The sequence below is a fragment of the Ambystoma mexicanum genome, chromosome 5q (genome assembly GCF_040938575.1).
Source record: "Ambystoma mexicanum isolate Mex_15411 chromosome 5q, UKY_AmexF1_1, whole genome shotgun sequence".
Taxonomy (NCBI): domain Eukaryota; kingdom Metazoa; phylum Chordata; class Amphibia; order Caudata; family Ambystomatidae; genus Ambystoma; species Ambystoma mexicanum.
The window spans coordinates 109,847,628-109,865,936 of NC_090933.1; the positions used below are offsets into that span (position 1 = coordinate 109,847,628).

Here is an 18,309-nt window from a genome sequence, read left to right on the forward strand (position 1 = left end):
ATAAGGAATACGTCAGAGGACACAATCCCTTCGAAGAACAAGTTACTTCTTACCTTGTAACGTTCTTTCGATGTTCCACCGACGTATTCCTTATCGACCCTCCCATCCATCCCCACAGTACTACTTCCCTTGTTGCAGCTTACGCTCCTTCAGGGTGATTAGTCTAGAAAGAATTATTGTGGGCTACAAAACGGAACTGAGCAATGGATGCTGCGTGCGGCCTTTATAGGGAGGATGACGTCGGCGTTGATACGGCGGCTGTCGAGGGACATCGACTCGGCGGACGTCGACGCGCAGCGCCCTCTAGAGAAAAAATATCCGAGGCCAGCAAAGCTGGAAAGAGATATCTAAGATAAGGAATACGTCGGGAACATCCCATCGAAAGAACGTTACAAGGTAAGAAGTAACTTGTTCATCTGAGGGCCCTACACACGTGAGGGATCATGGGTACAGTGGATGTCACACTAGGGATAGTATTACTGGCACACCCTAGTTCGACACCCCTTTTCGAGTTTCGAAAAACAAACTAATACTCTGCAGCTTTCACTAGATGTCAGCCAATGCCCAGCATGTGAATCTAAGCAGAAACAAGTATCAAATACGATTATGGTGAGTAAAGTATCCCATATTTGGCTTTCAATGCTACATTTACCCCTCTTAAGAAGTCTGGCCTCCAGATGTACAGTTGATCTCCCATTCACTCTGCTGGGTCATACTCAGGCAACCAATCACTCAGAAGGGCATTCGAGCAGCCAATCAGGCTCACAGTGCATTCAGGCCATTCTTCTCCATCCAGACACACTCAACACGGAATGTGGATTCGGGCAAGCACTCTGGCATTCAGCACTCCATACTGCATTCATACCAGCTTCAGGCAGGGCTGTCTGTCATTGTGTCAAACACCAGTTACTAGACACCCACAACATGAAATGCGTATTTGTCACACAATCCATTCACCCAGGTCCCACCCCCACAAGCGTACCCACAACATAGTCACTGGGAAGGCTCGCGCCAGTCTGGCCTTGACTTCCCTGCACTAAGATATATGGAACTTCCACCCAACAGCCAGTCAGGGGGAAGGGACAGTCGGGGCTTCCCAGGACGTTAACTGGCAATAGAAAGCAAGAGGCCACAGGAGCCATCTTATCTCCTAGCAGGAATCAACTGATTCCAATGGCAGGGCCTGGGTATCCCAAAATGGAGGATACTCGGAGCACATGTCAAATTCAGCATGGAGCTGCCACCAGCCCATACCCTGCTCTGTGGGCTACGCCCAGGTGCCCAAAAAACACACTAGGAGTACAGGGTTGTACTCCCACCCATAGGTGTCATAAGGGTATCCCAGGGTCTGTTCACCACAACCAAAAAGAGCAGCACCGCCAGGAGTCCCACATGAACTCCTGCGCAGAAAACAAGACCGAACATCCATGATAAAAGCATAAAGGACAAGGATACAGCGGCCCTGTCTCTTCGATGCATTTCCAGCATCACAGGACCCCTCCCCACAATCGTTCAGCTTGGCGGCCTGGTGGCTGAATTCAGATCTTCAGTGCAGCTGAATCTGTCAGAGGACAACATGTGCATTATCCAGGTGGCTAGAAAACCTTCTACCCGGGCTCCGTATAGGAGCAAATGGCTGTTTTTGCCACTGGTGCTTAGCTAAACCACTTCATCCCAGGCACGCTACAGTTGACAGTTCTATCCTTTGTGCCTCACCTCCTAGCTCCAGGCATTCATGTTCTGTCTTGCAGAACTTACCTGCCATTGCGGCCTGCCTGTCCATGGACAGCTGTTCTTTTTCATTGACTAATCCAGTCATTAAGGCATTTTGCAGGTCTTCATCTCTCATGCCTGTGCGCACCCCTCATCCCTATTGGCATTTGAATGCGGTCCTCACCGCGTTATGCCATAAGCCATGGCCACTGCCGATCTTAAATACCTTTCTTGGATGGTTGCCTTTCTGATTGCAGTAGCGTCGGCGAGTAAGTGAGCTCCAAGCTCTTCCTGTGGAACATCTGTTCCACACTTTCCACAATTTGTGCTTCGCGCTCCTTCCTGCCTAAGGTGGTTACCGATTTTTCATTTGAACCAATTTGGGTCCACCAAGGAAATCTAATGTTAGACCTCCAGTCCCATCTCCTAGGGGATACACCCCCTACTCATAGGGATCAAGAAGGGGGAGCTGGTTGAATCTGAAACCAATAGCGTCCCGCAAGACACGCTCTTGACTGTCTTCCTCGCCCAGGTGGGCAGACACCTGAGATACAGACCCAGATGTGGATCCCCCGAGCAGTCCAACGCAGCCCTCTCCACCGGACGATGTCGGCGCTTTTCATGCCATGATGGCCCAGTCTTGCCACAAGTTTGGCCTTACTCTGGAGGAGGAGAGAAGACTTTTATTTTTTTAATTTGATCATATGGGGGAGAAGGCGGTCTTTTCCATCCCCCATCTTGGACTACATGTGGCAGGAAGGACTTTACATGTTGCGCCATCCTTCCACGGAGCCTGCAGTCAAGGGCTGCTTGGAGAAAATGTTTAAGGTGCCTGAGTTCACCCCGAAATGCTGCACGTCGCAGCGTACGGCAGTCTGTAGGCGGCTGCTGCCAGTAGGAAGGCGTGTAGCCCACATAAGTGTGACTCCCCGGGACAATGAGGGCCGTAAGATAGATGCTTTTGGCAAGAAGGTGCTGACTGTGAAGGCTGCCAACTAGTTGGCCATTATGGCATGGTACGTCAGGGAAATGTGGCACAGGTTGCCACCGCTGTTGGACCATCTGCCTGAGCAGCACCGCAATCATAGCATTTAATATTGCTGTGGACCTGGCGGAGTACGATTTTAAACAGATAAATAATTGGGGTCATCCTTCGGCAGCAAGGATGGTTGCGCTGTACAGATTTCCGACCTGAAGTGCAGCATAAAGTGGTGGACATGCCTTGCGAGGGGGAGCAGCTGTTTGAGAAGAAAATTGACGAGGCTCTGAAGAATATGAACGAGGAATCTGATAACGGCGAGGTCCCTCTTGACACTGCAGAGTAGGAGTTAGTTTTGGCCCTTCTGCTCATTTAGGGGAGCCTCAGGGAATGCAGGGGAGCCTCAGGGAATGCCAGGTTTGCGGGTTCGTGCGACAAAGGCTACAGTCGCTCCAGCTATTTCTCAGGTTTTTTTTTTGTTAGCAGTCAGCTCAGCGAGCCAAGCACCATCAAGGTCCGCGGAAGAGAGGTTCCGCTTCCCCCTCTAATAGAGGCTGCCAGTCAAGCCTCAACAATGACTGCCACAAGGGCAGTCGCCTTGGAGGGATAATGGCGCAACATGTCGACCAGTGGTTGATTATGACGGACCGATGGGTGCTGGATGCAGTCCAATAATATGGCCACTCGGAGTTCCGGCGTCCACCGCTCCCTATTTCACCGGTGAAAGTCTCACAGCCGCATCTGCTGGTCTTGGGCTGGAGGTGCGCCTGATGCTGGAGAAAGGGGCTTTAGAAAAGGTCCCAAAGTTGGAAAGAGGACAAGGAATCTACGCCCGGTTTTTCGTCAAACTGAACGGAAAGTGGCGCCCCATTCTGGACCCGCGACTGCTAAAAAAAATGTAAAATGCCATGAGTTCAGGATGCTCATGTTGCAGGACGTTATTCAGGCGGTGCAGCCTCAGGAGTTCCTGGCGTCCTTGGATCTAGAAGATGCTTATTTCCACATCCCAATGCACCCTTAATATTGTATATCGTATGTTTCTACGGTTTGTGGTTTGCGACGAGCATTACCAGTTTCGGGTCCTCCCCTTTGGCCTCAAGTCCTCTCCCAGGACATTCACCAAGTGCCTGGCTCCACTGGCGGCTTACCTCCGCAGGGAAGGTCACCATGTTTATCTGTACCTGGACAACTGGTGGGGGCGGGGGAGAACGCCTTGTCAGAGGGCGTCTTTGAGTCTCTCCAGGCGGCTGTGACCCTGTTTCAGCGTCTGGGCTTTGCGGTCAACTTCGCCAAATCTTGTCTGATGCCTTCCAGGGACTTGGTTTTTCTCATTTTCATACGCATCTCAATCTTATGAAGCCATCTGTGGAAAGTATCGAAGCTGTCGATAGAGAAGCTATCGTCCATGGCAGGTTCCTTGGGGCCGGGAACTTCGATCACGGTTCAGGTGTACATGTCGCTTCTGGGCTCCATGGCGTCCTGCATCCCAATCCTCCCCAATTGTCGGCTTTTCATGCAGCCAGTGCAGGAGTTTCATGCTTCAAGATGGTCACAGGTTCTTGCTTCCTGGTCCGAAAGGATTCTCCCGGGTGCTGGCAGATGCCCTCCAATGGTGGACTTGCTCCTGCAACCTAGTACGGGTTATGCCCCTGGTGGAGCCAGACTTTCAGTATTCCATCGTAACGGATGCTTCCAAGGTGGGTTGGGGGCTCACCTCAACAAGTTTCAGGTCCAAGGCCTATGGTCCTTCAAGGAGGCTTTGTTGCACATCACCGTTCTGGAGTTGAGGGCAATACACTGGGCACTGAATTCTTTTTTGCCCCTCGTGCAGAGCTCGTTTTTCTGGGTTCTGACACCACAATGTTTTATCTCTGCAAACGGGGAGGCATGCATTACCAGCCCCTATCCAAGAATGCTCAGGCGGTCTGTCATTGGGCCATAGCGCACAAGATTCAACTGGTGGCTTACTATTTGCTGGGTGTTCAAAACGAGCAGACTGGTGCTCTCAGCAGAGAATCAGTTCAGATGCAAGAATGGCGACTGAAGGCCGGCCAGGTGGCGAGGATATTCAGGAGGGGGGGGGCAGACTCCGGAGTCCCTTCTGGACTTCTACGCCAGTCCAGCAAACGGGCAATGCAATCTCTACGCCAGCAGGGTGGCTCACCCGGATTCGAGACGGTGTGCGGGGGGCGTGCATACTCATTCCTGTGGACGGGCCTGTTCGCTTACGGGTTCCCTCCATGTCCTCTGATCCGGAAAACTATCCAGATGGTGCGCCTGGTGATCCTTTTAGCCCGGTTCTGGCCCTGACAGAGCTGGTTCTCGGACCTTCACCTAGCAGTGGACGACCCTATTAATCTGGGTCAGAGCCGGATCTTCTGTCAAAGAACGAAGGAAAGATGTGGCATCACAACCCTGGCTCCCTATGCTTTGCAGCATGGCTCCTGACCACTCCGAATTTGGACACCTAAGCATTCAATGGGACGGTCTCATCTTGGCGGCCGCAAGGGCAGAGTCTACCAACATGTCTTGGGGCCGAAAGTGGAAAAGGTTCTGTGCCTGGTGCTCGCAGCAGCCATACTTGCAGCCATTGCAAGTTTCACCTCCACAACTCCTGCCTTATCTTCTGCTGTTGGCGAAGGGCAGGTTTTGTGTTGTCCTCGATCAAGGTCCACTTGGCTGCCACCTCCACGTTCACAAGGCAACACAACTCTACACTGCTGTTCAGTGACGGGCAGATTAAACATTACCTCAAAGGTCTTTCCAGGATGCCCCTCCCCCGAAGAAATTGTCTCCGGTCTGGAGCGTCAACTTGGTACTCTCGGCCCTCATAAAACCACTGTTTGAACCCATGTCTACTACGGCGGTGACGTCTCACATGGAAGGGGTTTTTTCTGGTGGCCATCACGTCTGCCAGGAGGGTTTCTAAAATTCAGGCTCTGGTTATCGACCAGCCGTATCTGCGTTTCATGAGGCACACTGTTTTTCCCATCTACGAATCCTCACTTTATTCCGAAGATCCTATCGTGAGTTTCAAAGGAAAGCCGGCGCTGTGGGCTGGCATACCGCTCAGTGACATTTGCCAAGCAGCAATATGGGCGGTGCCACACACCTTCACCAGACACTGTCTGGGTCGACAACATACAGAGGATGTGCAGGTGGGGGCGAACGGTCCTCAGCGCCTGTTCCAGTAAGGTAAGGCCCGGAGCTTCTGGGGTTTGGTTTTACCGCTGTTTTCAGTCATAACATGTATGCTGGTCTATTGTGCCTTCATGGTTGCCTGGGGCATTTGTCTTGTTTGCCTGTTATGCACCTCCAGGTGGTCTTACTGCTATGTAGTCTATTCACAGCATGTGAATCCATGATGAAGGATCCAATGCTGGAAAGGGAGTAGTTTCTTACCTGTAACTCCATTCCTCCAGCGTTGGTATCTTTCATGGATTCACATGCACCCTCCAGCCTTCCCCCTTCAGGCAAACGTGCGTTTAGAGTTCCTCCATTTTGGTGAGGTTCAAATCTTAAGGGAAGCTGCAGGGGCTTGGCTATTTATACTGGATGTCCTATTGGTGCAGCCTAAAGCACCCATAAAGATGTTGATGGGACACTCAGTGTCAAAGTTTTCCATAGGAAAACAGCCATATTGAAGTTACTGAGATTTCCCAGCCTGGCGACAGGAAATATTCATAGCATGTGAATCCATGAAAGATGCCAACGTTGTTGAAATGGAGTTACAGGTAAGAAACTACTCCCTTCTCTTGTTGTCCAGGATGCCCGTTTTGGTAAGGCAGTCCTCCAGGTTTCTGGTTTAGGAGTTTTCCTTGTTTCCTCCTCCAGATTTACATACTGCTTGCAGAGTATCCTAGATGAGGAATCCGTGGGAGGAAGAATTCCATTAGTAGAACAAATTACATACTGCTAGGTAATGTTTCTGATGGGTCTTCCTCCCATGCATTCCTCATCCCCCTCACTACCTGCTACCTCGTGTTGGATAGCTAGTACACAATCAGCTCTACGGTACCTCAGCTTTAAAGTGCTAGGGGAAAAGGTGGAAACAGAGGTCATTGGGCGCAGCACTGCTGTATATACTGGCCCTGATGTCATGTGGGGCGCATAGAGCAGAGACGACTCAGCTGTGCTGCTCCTCTGGGCAGCAGAATATTTTCAGGTGAACAGCTGCGCTGCGCTGAAATGGGATATCATGGATGCGGTAGTTGGAGCAAAGCATATCTTACTATGGAATTAAAATCAATGTTGATGGGAAGATGGATATTACTGTCACTCAAAGCCAACAGCAAATTAAATGATTACAGTACAGCTGTAAGTATTTAACATCCAGCTTGCACAAAAATAATTGTTCTTGAAATTGTTTTTGTTTTCAGATGTAGATATTTCATTGTTGGTGAGTGTTCTTTTTGAATCCGGAGCACTGAAGTAAAGCGTCGAGAAACCATGCAGAACCAATTGAAGCAAAACACTTCGAGTTTAATCTGGATTTGTCGTTCTGTGATTTATATTAAAGCTTTTCAGTACCCCATTGTAGCCTCTGAAGGGTTAGTCTTATGGATTGTACTTCTTAATGTTAACATAGAAACAATGTTGATTATATTATTTTGTAATGTAAACTGAAGTTGCTACCCGTTTAGTACATCGTTTTTCAGAATTTAGTTCAAACATTTGTCAATCAAGAACATGTTAATACTTTTTTCCACTTGTTAGACACCTCTTGCCCCATCTGCAACAATAAATATGGCTGTGACTTGTGAGTCTTTTAATTCTGAGTACTTTGTTTTGCATTAAACAGAAGATATTTTATACTGAAACTAATCGATACATATTAATTTTCTAATTTTATTTCTTCCTGCATCCTAGTTTGAAATGTCTGGACACGAGACTGAAATATATAAACATTTTAGTGTCTGCAAGAATGTTCAAAGTTGTTTTTAAGCCTATGCAAATGGAGCCCTATAAAAGTGATATTACTGTAGGTGAAGTGCAGTTCTCATTGGTGCTACCATTGGCCCCTGACAGTTATGGTTTTTGTGCGCCACAGAAAACTGGGTTATAGAGCTCCAGGCTCTAGTGTTTATTTTTGAAATTATATGTATGATGCAAAGCATTTTCTAAGGACATTCAACTGCCAATGAACAAATGTTATACAGCATTTGTTCTGCACGCTTCACCGCCATGCTTGTCTTGCAGCACCTGTACCTTATGTAAACATTAGGCATACTGTGACCCTGTCAAGATGTTAACGGACCTTGCACTGAGGATAGGGAAAGATTGAGGTTAAATATTCTGTATTCGAAGGCAGGACTGGAAAGTTGGGCGCAGTGGTAAGAGGGAGATAAAATACACACGTTTGAGGGCTAGACAAAAGTGAAGATGGTGATCTGGTTGTGGCTGTGATAACTGATTATCAGTGTAAGTGCATAGCTTGTGTAGTTAATTTTACATTGGCTGCATAATCTAGACCACTCTAGTCCGGAGCTAGAACAAATGGTGATGGTTGCATGATGGACCTGAGCAGGGGCTCAAGCAGGCCTTAGTAATGTGGGTGTTTTTGTAGTACTTTTTGTTGCAGGGCAGGACACTGGTTTTGCAAAGCCTACTGAACGTGGATTCAGCGCCAAGTGAGAATTTAATGCATAGGGACACGAGTGAGGGCAAGATACCAGAAGCTAGGTTCTAACTTTTGGTGGCCTCTGGTGGTGGTTTCCTAACTCTAGGTCCCACAATAACTGGTGTACACCTGCACCATCATTCTATTCTCCTAAGACAGGAACATGGAGATTGTTTAGTATTGGCAAATGCATTTTTTTAATTGCATTTGCATGAAAAGAAAAAGATGGACAGTGTAGAGCCCTACACTGAGACCTCTTACACAGTTCGTGTTTCCAAAGATTTACACTTAAGTTCTGCTGTTGCTGGACTTTATATTCTTGGAATATGGTGGTCGATTGGGTCTGAGGATTAACGTTTCTGATGAACAAGACCATCGCGATAACCCAAGATGTTTTCTGACCACTCATCAGGCAATCCATCTGTGTTCGTCCCAAGTTTGAGCAGTATAAAAAAGGGGAAGGAAACGGATTTTGTGGTTTAGATGACTCGGGACATCCGATCACCATGTGTTGGTCTCTACTGTGGTTGCGCTGCTACTAAATCTGCAGTTCGACTGGCCAAGCCCTCTAATTGCAAGTATTTTGTTTGAATTGAAACGTAATCTCATGAACATAGTCCTAAAAAGCCCATTAGGAAATTTGAGCAGGTAAGGCTGAAGCTCTTTAAGTTTTAGTGGAATCTGGGGGACCTCTTTAACCAATCTGGAAGCGTTAGCCTTGTCCAAGGTCTTAATCCAATCAAGGAGGAATAGTTTTTTCTATGTTAATCGGGTTGGCAATTGGATCTTCATCAGATCAAACAATGTCCCCCAAGAGTCTCAATGTTATTTACCCAATTGGCCAGTGTCGGAGAGGTTTCATTCTTTATTTCATTGTTGATGATCTTCAGAACCATCGGGCTGTTTGGAAAAGGCTTGCTCTTTTCAGGAAAGTAATTACTCCAGTCAACGGTTGCTTGAAGTGATACTAGGGATAGTTCTCTCCAGATCACACCAATTTGAATTGAGTTAGGACGGTTTAAGATCTTTTTCCACACAATGGCTTCAAGCTGTCCGCAAATCCCTGGGGAATATCCAAAATGCCTTCCACTCCATATGTTAAGGAGGGAACTATTTTCCCCTTCTAGAATTTTAGGTGTGCCATTAATGAGAAACTACCAGATTTGTTCATGTTCTTCGCTTGACTTGCGAGCAGTTTAGCCTTTACTATTAGATATTCTACTAAGCTGTTATTTGTGATAACCAGATATTTAAAAGTTTCAACTTTTTCTTTTGGACTTGATTCTACCGTCCATCTGAAAGGCTCTTTACTGTAGTTGCCTCGTTGCAATGCAAGCTCATTATTTTTGTTTCCAGTTGGTTTATCTCCAGGTGGTTCTGGGTAGTATATCTATGTAGGCTGTTTAGCTGTCTTTGGAGGCCTGTTTTGGTTTGGTTGATCAAGGAGGTTGTCTGTGTATACCAGACGTGTCACTTTCACCCCTCCGATTGATGGCAGGGGGAGAGGGGGATCTCGGAGCAGGCTCCAATTGGTCGATATCCGAGGTAAAGAAGTTGTAGATTGCGGGTGCCATTGGACATCCCTGTTTAACCCCTCGATGGGTTGTGATAGGAGCCCTGCACCGTTCAACCGAACTTTTAATCTGTTCTGCTGTGGAGTGCTTTCAAGGGGCCCATTATTTCCTCGGGTTTCCAGTTTGGACCTCAGGTGTTTGCGATCAACTTGGTCAAAAGCTTGGACTAGATCCATGAATTCTACGAAGATCTGGCTTTTACTTGTATGGAACTTATCTTTCAGGATACTCTGGAGGATGTTTACGGCGGTACCCACCGTTTTGACAAAACCAGTCTGGAATGAATAGATTGCGTTGACTCGAAGTGTCCAAGCTGTACATTTCTCTAACAAAAGGGACCCGAAGATTTGACCTATAACATCTAACAACGCTATAGGTCTATAGTTCTTCGGGGTTGACCCGTCACCTTTTTTGTGGATAGGGACTATTGTGAGTTTCCATGAGTCTGGTAGTGTCTTCTCTTTGGAAATGGCACTGAAAATTGCTTGTATAAAGCGCCATTTGTGAGGATGTCCATCAGCATTATGTTGGTTAGTCCATCAGGGCTCGGTGCCCTTGATCTATTGTTTCCTGATCTTCTCCAAGATGACAGACTCCTAATTACAGGCCCATGTTGAGGCGACCTTACTCTTTGGCCTTGCTGGTGGGGACTGGGTCGGGTCCGCATAGAGGGTGGAGAAGTATATTTTCCAGGTTTCCTCGCTCACACCATTAAGTTGTGTCTATATTGGGAGCCAAGGGGGCTTTTATCAAGGCCCAGAAAGCTTTAGCATTTTTTCCGCTGAGGACTCTTGGCATTTGCTCTGCATCTTGTTGCAAAACATTATACCTGTATGTTTTTATCCAAGATTTATATTCCTTTATGGCTGTAGCAGCCTTGGATTTTTGTTCCCTGTTGTTGGACTTTGATGCATGCTGCTTTAGGCGTCTCATCGCATTTCGTTTCGCCACCAAGATGGGATCATAGGCATGACTTCTCAGATTTTTGTTATTGTGGCCAGAGGTCTTGCTGCTGAATGGGACCAACCATGGTCTGTAGTCCGTAGGTATTGCCAATCCGTTAATTGATGCTCTTCCGGTGATGTAATTCTTTGTGACTGAAATTAAGTCTTTTGGTTTCACTCGTAATCTGGTCCCTGCATTTTGTTTCGACTTCTGCCCTCATTACAGAAGCCCAGGTGAGGGTTTCGTATTAGGTCAATTCCAAGAGATTATGATCACTTTTTGCTGTTCTTATAACATCATAAGCTTTGATAAGGTAGCAGGTCAATAGAAACGTAGATGTGGTCCAAATCAGTGGCTTGATCTTCACGTTCCCATGTTACGTCCTTTTCCAACTGATGAAGGTCTCTGTCCTTCATCAATCTTGACCATTTATTGCCCCTTCTAAGCGCAGATGTACTTTGTTTTTTGGTCTTTTCATTCCACTTTGAGGCCCCACAGATCGCGTTTAGGCCTCCACAGATTAAAATATGGGCAATCACGTGGTTTGAGAAGGAGTTACCTAAAATTGTAGAGACTAGCTCAATGAATTTATCTTCTGATATTGCCTGCTGATTCCAATAACATGTTAATATCAGCATATGACCTTGTTTGTTTACCTCGATCAGATTCCGATGTTCCGGCCAATCAGCAAGGATTGGCAGACGGAATAAATTCTGCTGCAAGGTTTTTATATACTCTATTCCCATCCCGATCATATGGCTATCAGGAGACCAGAATAGGGACGTCCTTTGACCCCCCCCCCCCTTTAGCTGCCAGAGCAATGATCACTTCATATCCGTCCAAAAGTGGAAAGTTCATGAGCCATGTTTCCTGCAAACATAATACGTCGTTACCTAGGTTGACGTCGCTTGGGGGTCATTAGATGGGAGAATCCTCTAGTGTTGCAACAAGTTGCCTTCATGGGTTGGTCTTTGCAACTCTGAACCGAAAAAGGCGGCTCTGTGGACTCTTTGGTCTTCAACTTGACCACCTTTGATGTAAACTTGAGTGGCTATTCTTTTTGTTTGCAGAGTGCTGCTTGAATCCAAGACCAATCCTCGACCAGTTGCTCTTTGATTTTTCTGACTCGACGTCTCCGCCTGTCGTGGGCTCGACCCTCTTGTTCTCAGATCTTGGTGTAATTTTTATAGCTTGCTCTGGTCCGACTGGCTTCCTTCCTGTACCCAATGGGTCTAAGTATACAGATTCTACCGTGTTTATTTGTATATACTTATCGTTGGTATGACGTAGGGTCGGCTCTTTACTTGATCGATTCGCCTTTAGTGCCTCAATCGATGAGGTTGATTTATTCTTCTGAACGGAGGACTCCTCGTGTTCGACTGGCGTCAAATCGAAGCCTATCAAGCGAAGGCTTTCCGTTGCCTCAGTCAACCTTCCTTTTACCACCCTGGAGGGAACGAGTAAAAACACACAATTGGTCTGTTTTATCCCAAATTCGACTATTTTTAAGTCTGTAGTAACTTGTCGCAGATTTGGTATACTATGAAGAATCTGAATCAGTCTATTCAGAATGATCTTGCTGCTTTTATCCTGCATGCTTTCCAATTTAAATGATCTGTTTCCCCTCGTCGCTTCTTTGGTAAAAGGTACTTTTATTATGACTAAGTTTGTCCTTGTGGAGTCTAGACGAGGAATGTCTTGTAAACTCTACTCTTGGCACACCATGTCTGGTGCCTTTGCTGGACTTATCTCGATTAGGAGACAGGTCATGATTTTTCCAAGCAGAGCTCGGTTTGTAGGGGGTAGTTTGGGATTCTCTAGTCCTTCTAGAGTCAGTCCTCCATTTGAAGCTCTTGTTCTTTAAAGCTCACTTCTCGAAGCTGATGTTGCTCAAGGTAGGGGGAAGGAGATCTCATTTTTACTGTTAATCTCAGCCTTTTCTGATGTTAAAAAGGATGCTGTACCAAGTTCGGTTGGACTTCTCAAGTCTGGCTCTGGCGAGTTCAAATTTACTGAGTGGCACTGCTTGCGGGATTCCACAGCGTCAGCTCTGGGTTCCGTTACCCAGCCCTCAATTCAGTGTTCATAGCTCTAGGTCGTCTGTGAGGGTTTCGGAGGACTTGCTGGTGTGCCTGATAAAAGGGCTGTCCGGGTCTATGTTCACTCTAGGGGAGCTCATTGTGACCTTTCGAAAACTCGACGGAGCTTTCACCTTCGATATTTTCAAGTTGTCGACTTCACTAGTTGGCTTGAGTGTTGCCCCGTCCTGCTGTGACAGTCTCCTCGCTATGGGTGTTAGTGGGGACAACACGAGTTTCTGTATGTCTTTAATTACGTTTCTCAAAAGTCCAGTAATCCTTGTTTTTACTTCCTTCATTAGTTTCCGATTTACTTTCCTGGAGTCATCTGGGAGGGCCTGGATTTCCCTCAGGCCCACTGGTTTCAAAAGGACAGAGCCGGTGGCAGATTTTTTAGCACAGTCGTTGATTATATTGGGGATCTCATCGTTTAACTCTTTTTGCCTCTCTGGCCCCTTCAAAACGTTCACAGGAGGAGATGTTTGCGTTGATCTGTCTCTGGTGAGACCAATTTGCATGGGCAGGACTGTAATCAGAGCTCCGTCGTTGGTGCCCTCGGCCGTTTCGTCTTCCCTTGTTGTTTGGCAGCCCTTTTCAAAAAGAGCACTTCTTGAAGCGTGTTCTTGGGCTGATAGTTTCTCCTTAGCAGTAATGAAGCCTTCTAGGAAGATTAACGTATTTATCCTAGCATTAAGAGTTGTATGATCCTTCATGGTGTCATTTATTGCTTGATAAAGTTTTGAGAAGGGCGCCAGTGCAGTGGTGACAGTGGACATGATGGAGAGCAAATCAGGTTTTTTGGGGGTGTTATTTGCACTTGAATCCTGGGGGCCCTCAAGTCTTCTATCACCCCAATTTGTGGGAGAGGTACCAAGGTCATTGCAATCAGAGTGGGAGGAAGTTCGAGACGTAGGATTAAATGTTCTGCTGTTCCTTCTTGGAGTGGTTGGAGCATGGGTTTGGAGGGTGTTTGGACACAGACTCCAATCCCCAGGCTTCTTGTGTACAGAGTCTTGCTTCTGAAAGTCTATCGGGAACTAAAGGCCGGAATGGAGTCTGAGCCTTGAGTTGGGCAGATCTTTTTTCAGCTACTGTTTGCATTGGGGTTGACGTTCCAGTTTCCAACAAACTCCCCACTTCAGGTGAATTAAGTGGGTTTTTTTAGGCTCCATGCTTGCCACCTCTAAATTCAAAGCGTTGGACCAAGTAGTGGCGGTTGCTGGGGTTTGAGAGTTTGAGGGTTTGAAGGGTTACTTACCGGAGTCTCTGATGGTTGCTCAGTCAGGCGGGGTAGCTTGTAACCCATCCTCCAGGTCGGGCTCACCTCCCTCTAATAGTTCTGCATCAGAGTTTATTGTTTCTAATGATGGATCATCCCCAATACGCTTCTGTTTTAGAAAGTAGTTCTTCAAACTTTCAGAAAACGTGACTTTCCCTTTGATTTTTTCTATAGACCCATTTATAGGGCTTAGATGTAATTATGTTGCTGATAAATGGTTTTAAAGGGTCTCCTTGTTTACCTTTATCGGTAACCTTTGATTTTCTCGAACTCGCTGTATCCTTTGTGTTTTTTTTTTGTATTTTTTGTTTTTCGCCCTTGGATTCCCTTTTGTTGGGATTTTCAAATGGCATTCCTTTCTCCTTTTACGGAGTAGTGGTCTTGTTGCCGGCTTGGGAGCAACCATAGCTGCAGAGGCTGATTGAGGGGCCTCAGATGAATTGGGGCCGAGTGGTTGCCCAGCCTCTTTTCACACTGCGGGGCAAGGGGTCCAGCCCCTATTTGTATCCCACGTGCACTCCCCTGACCGCCTCACTGGTCTTTGTTGCCAAGTCGAGGCTCTTAGTTTCTTGCACTGGGGGTGTTCTTCCCGTCAAGGAGCTGGTTGGTTCTGAATTCCAACAAATGATTGTTCATAAGCCCCTCCCTTGTTAAGGGGTTTGGAGGTATCATGTTTTGCCGGGATAGATAAAACGCGCATGGGCCCCGAAGACGTGTGTATTTGTGCTACAACTACAGTGGCTGTGCGTGTGATGACAGAGGGGGCACCTGAGGGGGCCAGGAGCAAGCCCACATCGCTGCCTGTCATAACTTGAACAGGGGAGCTAGGTGAGCCCTCGTTTGAGACTGGCAGCTACAGTCAAGGCGGGCGGCTCCACCCGGCAGCTCTGCCCACTGCCCCGGCAATTCGGAAGCACCTGGCGGCAAAGGGAAGCAGCCGCACGGCACACCCGGTCTTGCGCCCTCTTGAGCAGTCCCCAGATGATGGAGGTCACAGTGAGTGTTTTTATTTTCACTTACTTTTTGTACTATTTGTACAGGTATCGTGGAGCCGTATTCAGTAATCAGGGGGACAAAGTTAGGTTCAGCAAGACCGCACAGGCACGAATTGGAGGGGCTAAGCAAGCGCTTTCCTGCGTCCTTGAGTTGATCCTTCTCCATGGCGTCCGTGTCGGGCTGACCGCTTGATGCGGCCACCGTAAATTGCAAAGTCGATATCCTGTTGGGGCCGGACCATCTCCTGGCTTTGGGAGTTGGGCCCCCTCAAGGGGGGGCAAGATCTAGGCCCTGCTCTGGCGGTGCTAGGGAGGGTTAAAGGTGGAAGTAGCAGCTTCCTCTCTTCTCCTTGCCTGCAAGAGCTCCACAGTAACCGGCCTTCATCCGTCACGCTCTTGCAGTGCAGCTGGTTGCTTTTACAACTATATCAGTAGATGGTAGTAAATGGGGGGGCCTGGCAGTCTTGCAGGACTGTAACTCTCTAACTCCTCAGCCGCTTCGCTGTAGGTAGAAGCTTTTGTATAGTGGGTCCACCCACTAGCTGTAGAGGCTGTAGAAAGACTCCGGGTCACAGAACTATCAGGGTCCACTGCAGGATTGTAACTCTCTAACTCCGCAAATGCATCTCTGCCTCTAATATAGTGTAATGCACGGTTGCTGTCCACATAACTTCATGTTCCCAGCATGGGGTCGGGCTGGGAATCCTTGGTTAAAAAAAGTTTCACTGACAAACTAGCTTTCGCCTATAAACCAATCACTGTACTGTCATACTGCCCCCAGCCAATGACTGCCCTCTCCCTAGGCCCCTCCTCTGGCAGCCATCTTCAGATTTTTACCGCACGTTCAAGTGTTGGGTGTGCTCTGGTTTTGCTGGAGCTATTCTACGGTCCAAAGAGCGGACTTCTAAGTCCTTGGAGGGCACGCCATCCGTGGGGGCCCAAGACAAGGACAAGTACCACAAGTCCGTTTCTGTTGGTGTCACCGCGCAAGCGGGTCCCGCGATGGGCAGGGCGCGTTCAACCTCACCGTCTGCCTCCATCTCCAACCATCGATCCAGCTCCTCCTAAAGTAAATCGCCAAACCCTGCTAAGCTGTAGAAGAAGCCATGGGTAGAAGAAAAGGCAGCCTGCCCAAGAAGTCCCAGGCAGTGCAAGAACTATAGTAGACGATCGAGATGATGGCAGCCACTCTCTCAAAAGCCAAAGGGGCTGACCCAGGGAAGGTAGCCCCGACTGCACCTAGGGTATCCCTATCCCGAGGCCTCGGAAAAGAGGATGCCGTTGCTGAGCCTGGTGCCAACCCCTCGATGCGGGTGGGGGGGTTTATGGGGGCAGAGGAGAGGCCTCAGGCTAGCCACAAGCGGTACACCAAAACAGATATTGCTTCCCCGGATGAGGACCAGGAGTGCATGCACACAATCCACAAGGACGTTAAGGATGACGGCAGAAATGCCAGCGGCGACAGCGCAGGGCCTACTGGGCCTACCGCTCCAACTCCACCAAGAGATGCATCGCTGGGCTTCCTTTTGACCCTACAGTGTCTGAAATCCAAAAAAGGATGCTGCAGGCCTCTGTGGCAATGGCCCTGATCAGATGCAGGTGAAAGAGGAAGCGCCATCAACACGTCACAGCGGGTGGATCGCCATAGCCGAGGGCATCCCCACCGGATGAGGTGGGGTGGTTTCATGCCATGGTTGCCAGGACGTTCCAGATCTTCCAGCTGACAACTGAGACGACGAAAAAGGAAGGCTTACTCTACCAGAGGCGCAAGGCCAAAATCAAGGCCATCATGGCGGTGACCTTCCTGGATGAGGATTGGGAGGAAGGCCTGGCCCTATAGAACAATCTGGCTATGGCCAAGAAGGACAGGCTAGCGCAAAAGTACCGGGTGCCACCAAAGGGCCCATGTTTGCAACTGTCTCCAGACTCGGTGGTGGCTGCTAGGAAGAGATCTTAACCCCTCGTCATCGTTCTGTCTTTCCGGACAGCGAGGGGAAGAAGTTGGATGCCATGGGGAAAAAGGTAATCTACTCCATGACATTGACCGTCAAAGCGGCCAATGCACTGGCGATCCTGGCCAGGTACGAAAGGGAACCGTGGTACAAACTGACTCCAATGCTGGAGTACCTTCCCGAGTGCAGGCAATCTCGCTCCTCGAGGAGGGCAATGTGGCTTCGGACCATGCCATCGCTATCCCTGGACATCGCCAACACTAGTTTCCGACAGATTGGTAACAGTGTCTGCCTCCGTTGATGCTGGCTGAAGGACACCGATTTCCGCCAGGAGGTCCAGACAGGGGTACTGGACATCCCCTTCGATATCTTTGGGAAGACTGTTGAATCCCTGCAGGCCATCAAGACAGACGGCCCATGCCCTGTGCACTGCACAACAACACTGCTCTTCTTGCAGTCCTTTAGAGGAAAGTCGGGCCGATCGACAAAAGGTTTTGGTGTAAGATCCTTGTCGTACCGTCAACCCTCCCCATCCACGACCAAGGAGGCCTACAGAGGCCATTCAAGGATTTCGGTGGTGGCGGTCGGCGCCCCCAAGGCGGAATGCAGGTGCCGAAGCAGGACTGAACCGCTCAGGATATTGGGCCCCCACCTATGCACCCTGGTAGGAGGCCGGCTGGCTGGATTCATCAGAGTGTGGAAAAACATCTCTACCAACAGATGGGTGCTGGACGCTCTAGCCCACGGACATATCCTGGATTTTCAGCAAAGTGTCCGCGGATCCCTCTGCTGACCCGGCATGAGTAGCACATCCCTCAGCTCCTGCAAGAGGTACGGGCCATGCTCAAGAAAGGGGCGATGGAGCTAGTTCGAAAGTTCCCGCGCTTCATAGTGCAGGGAAGACTACATCAAATCAAGGACTCCCCCGACCTCCCCAAACACCCCGCCACCCCCCTTGGCCTGACGTCAGCACACATGGTGTTCATGAAGTGCCTGGCACCAGTAGTGGCACATCTAAGTCTATGGGGCATACACATGTACCCCCCATACGTCGACGATTGGTTAATCCGAGCCAGGTCAAGAGGTAGCCGTCAAACGCACTGAGAAGACAGTCAAGCTGCTGATGGATCTGGGGTTCTCCATCAATTATCCAAAGTCCTGCTTGACACAATCG

At 48.5% G+C, this 18,309-nt stretch overlaps 1 protein-coding gene across 1 annotated transcript in view; it reads left to right on the forward strand.

Moving 5' to 3' along the window:
* Window positions 1-7,464, forward strand: part of LOC138497270 (uncharacterized) — a 385,925-nt gene extending 378,461 nt beyond the window's left edge. The window contains exon 15 of the mRNA XM_069620617.1: window positions 7,072-7,464. Coding sequence (XP_069476718.1) covers window positions 7,072-7,127 — 56 coding nt within the window. The 3' untranslated portion in view covers window positions 7,128-7,464. The remainder of the gene's footprint in view (window positions 1-7,071) is intronic.
* The last annotated feature ends 10,845 nt before the right edge of the window (window positions 7,465-18,309 follow it).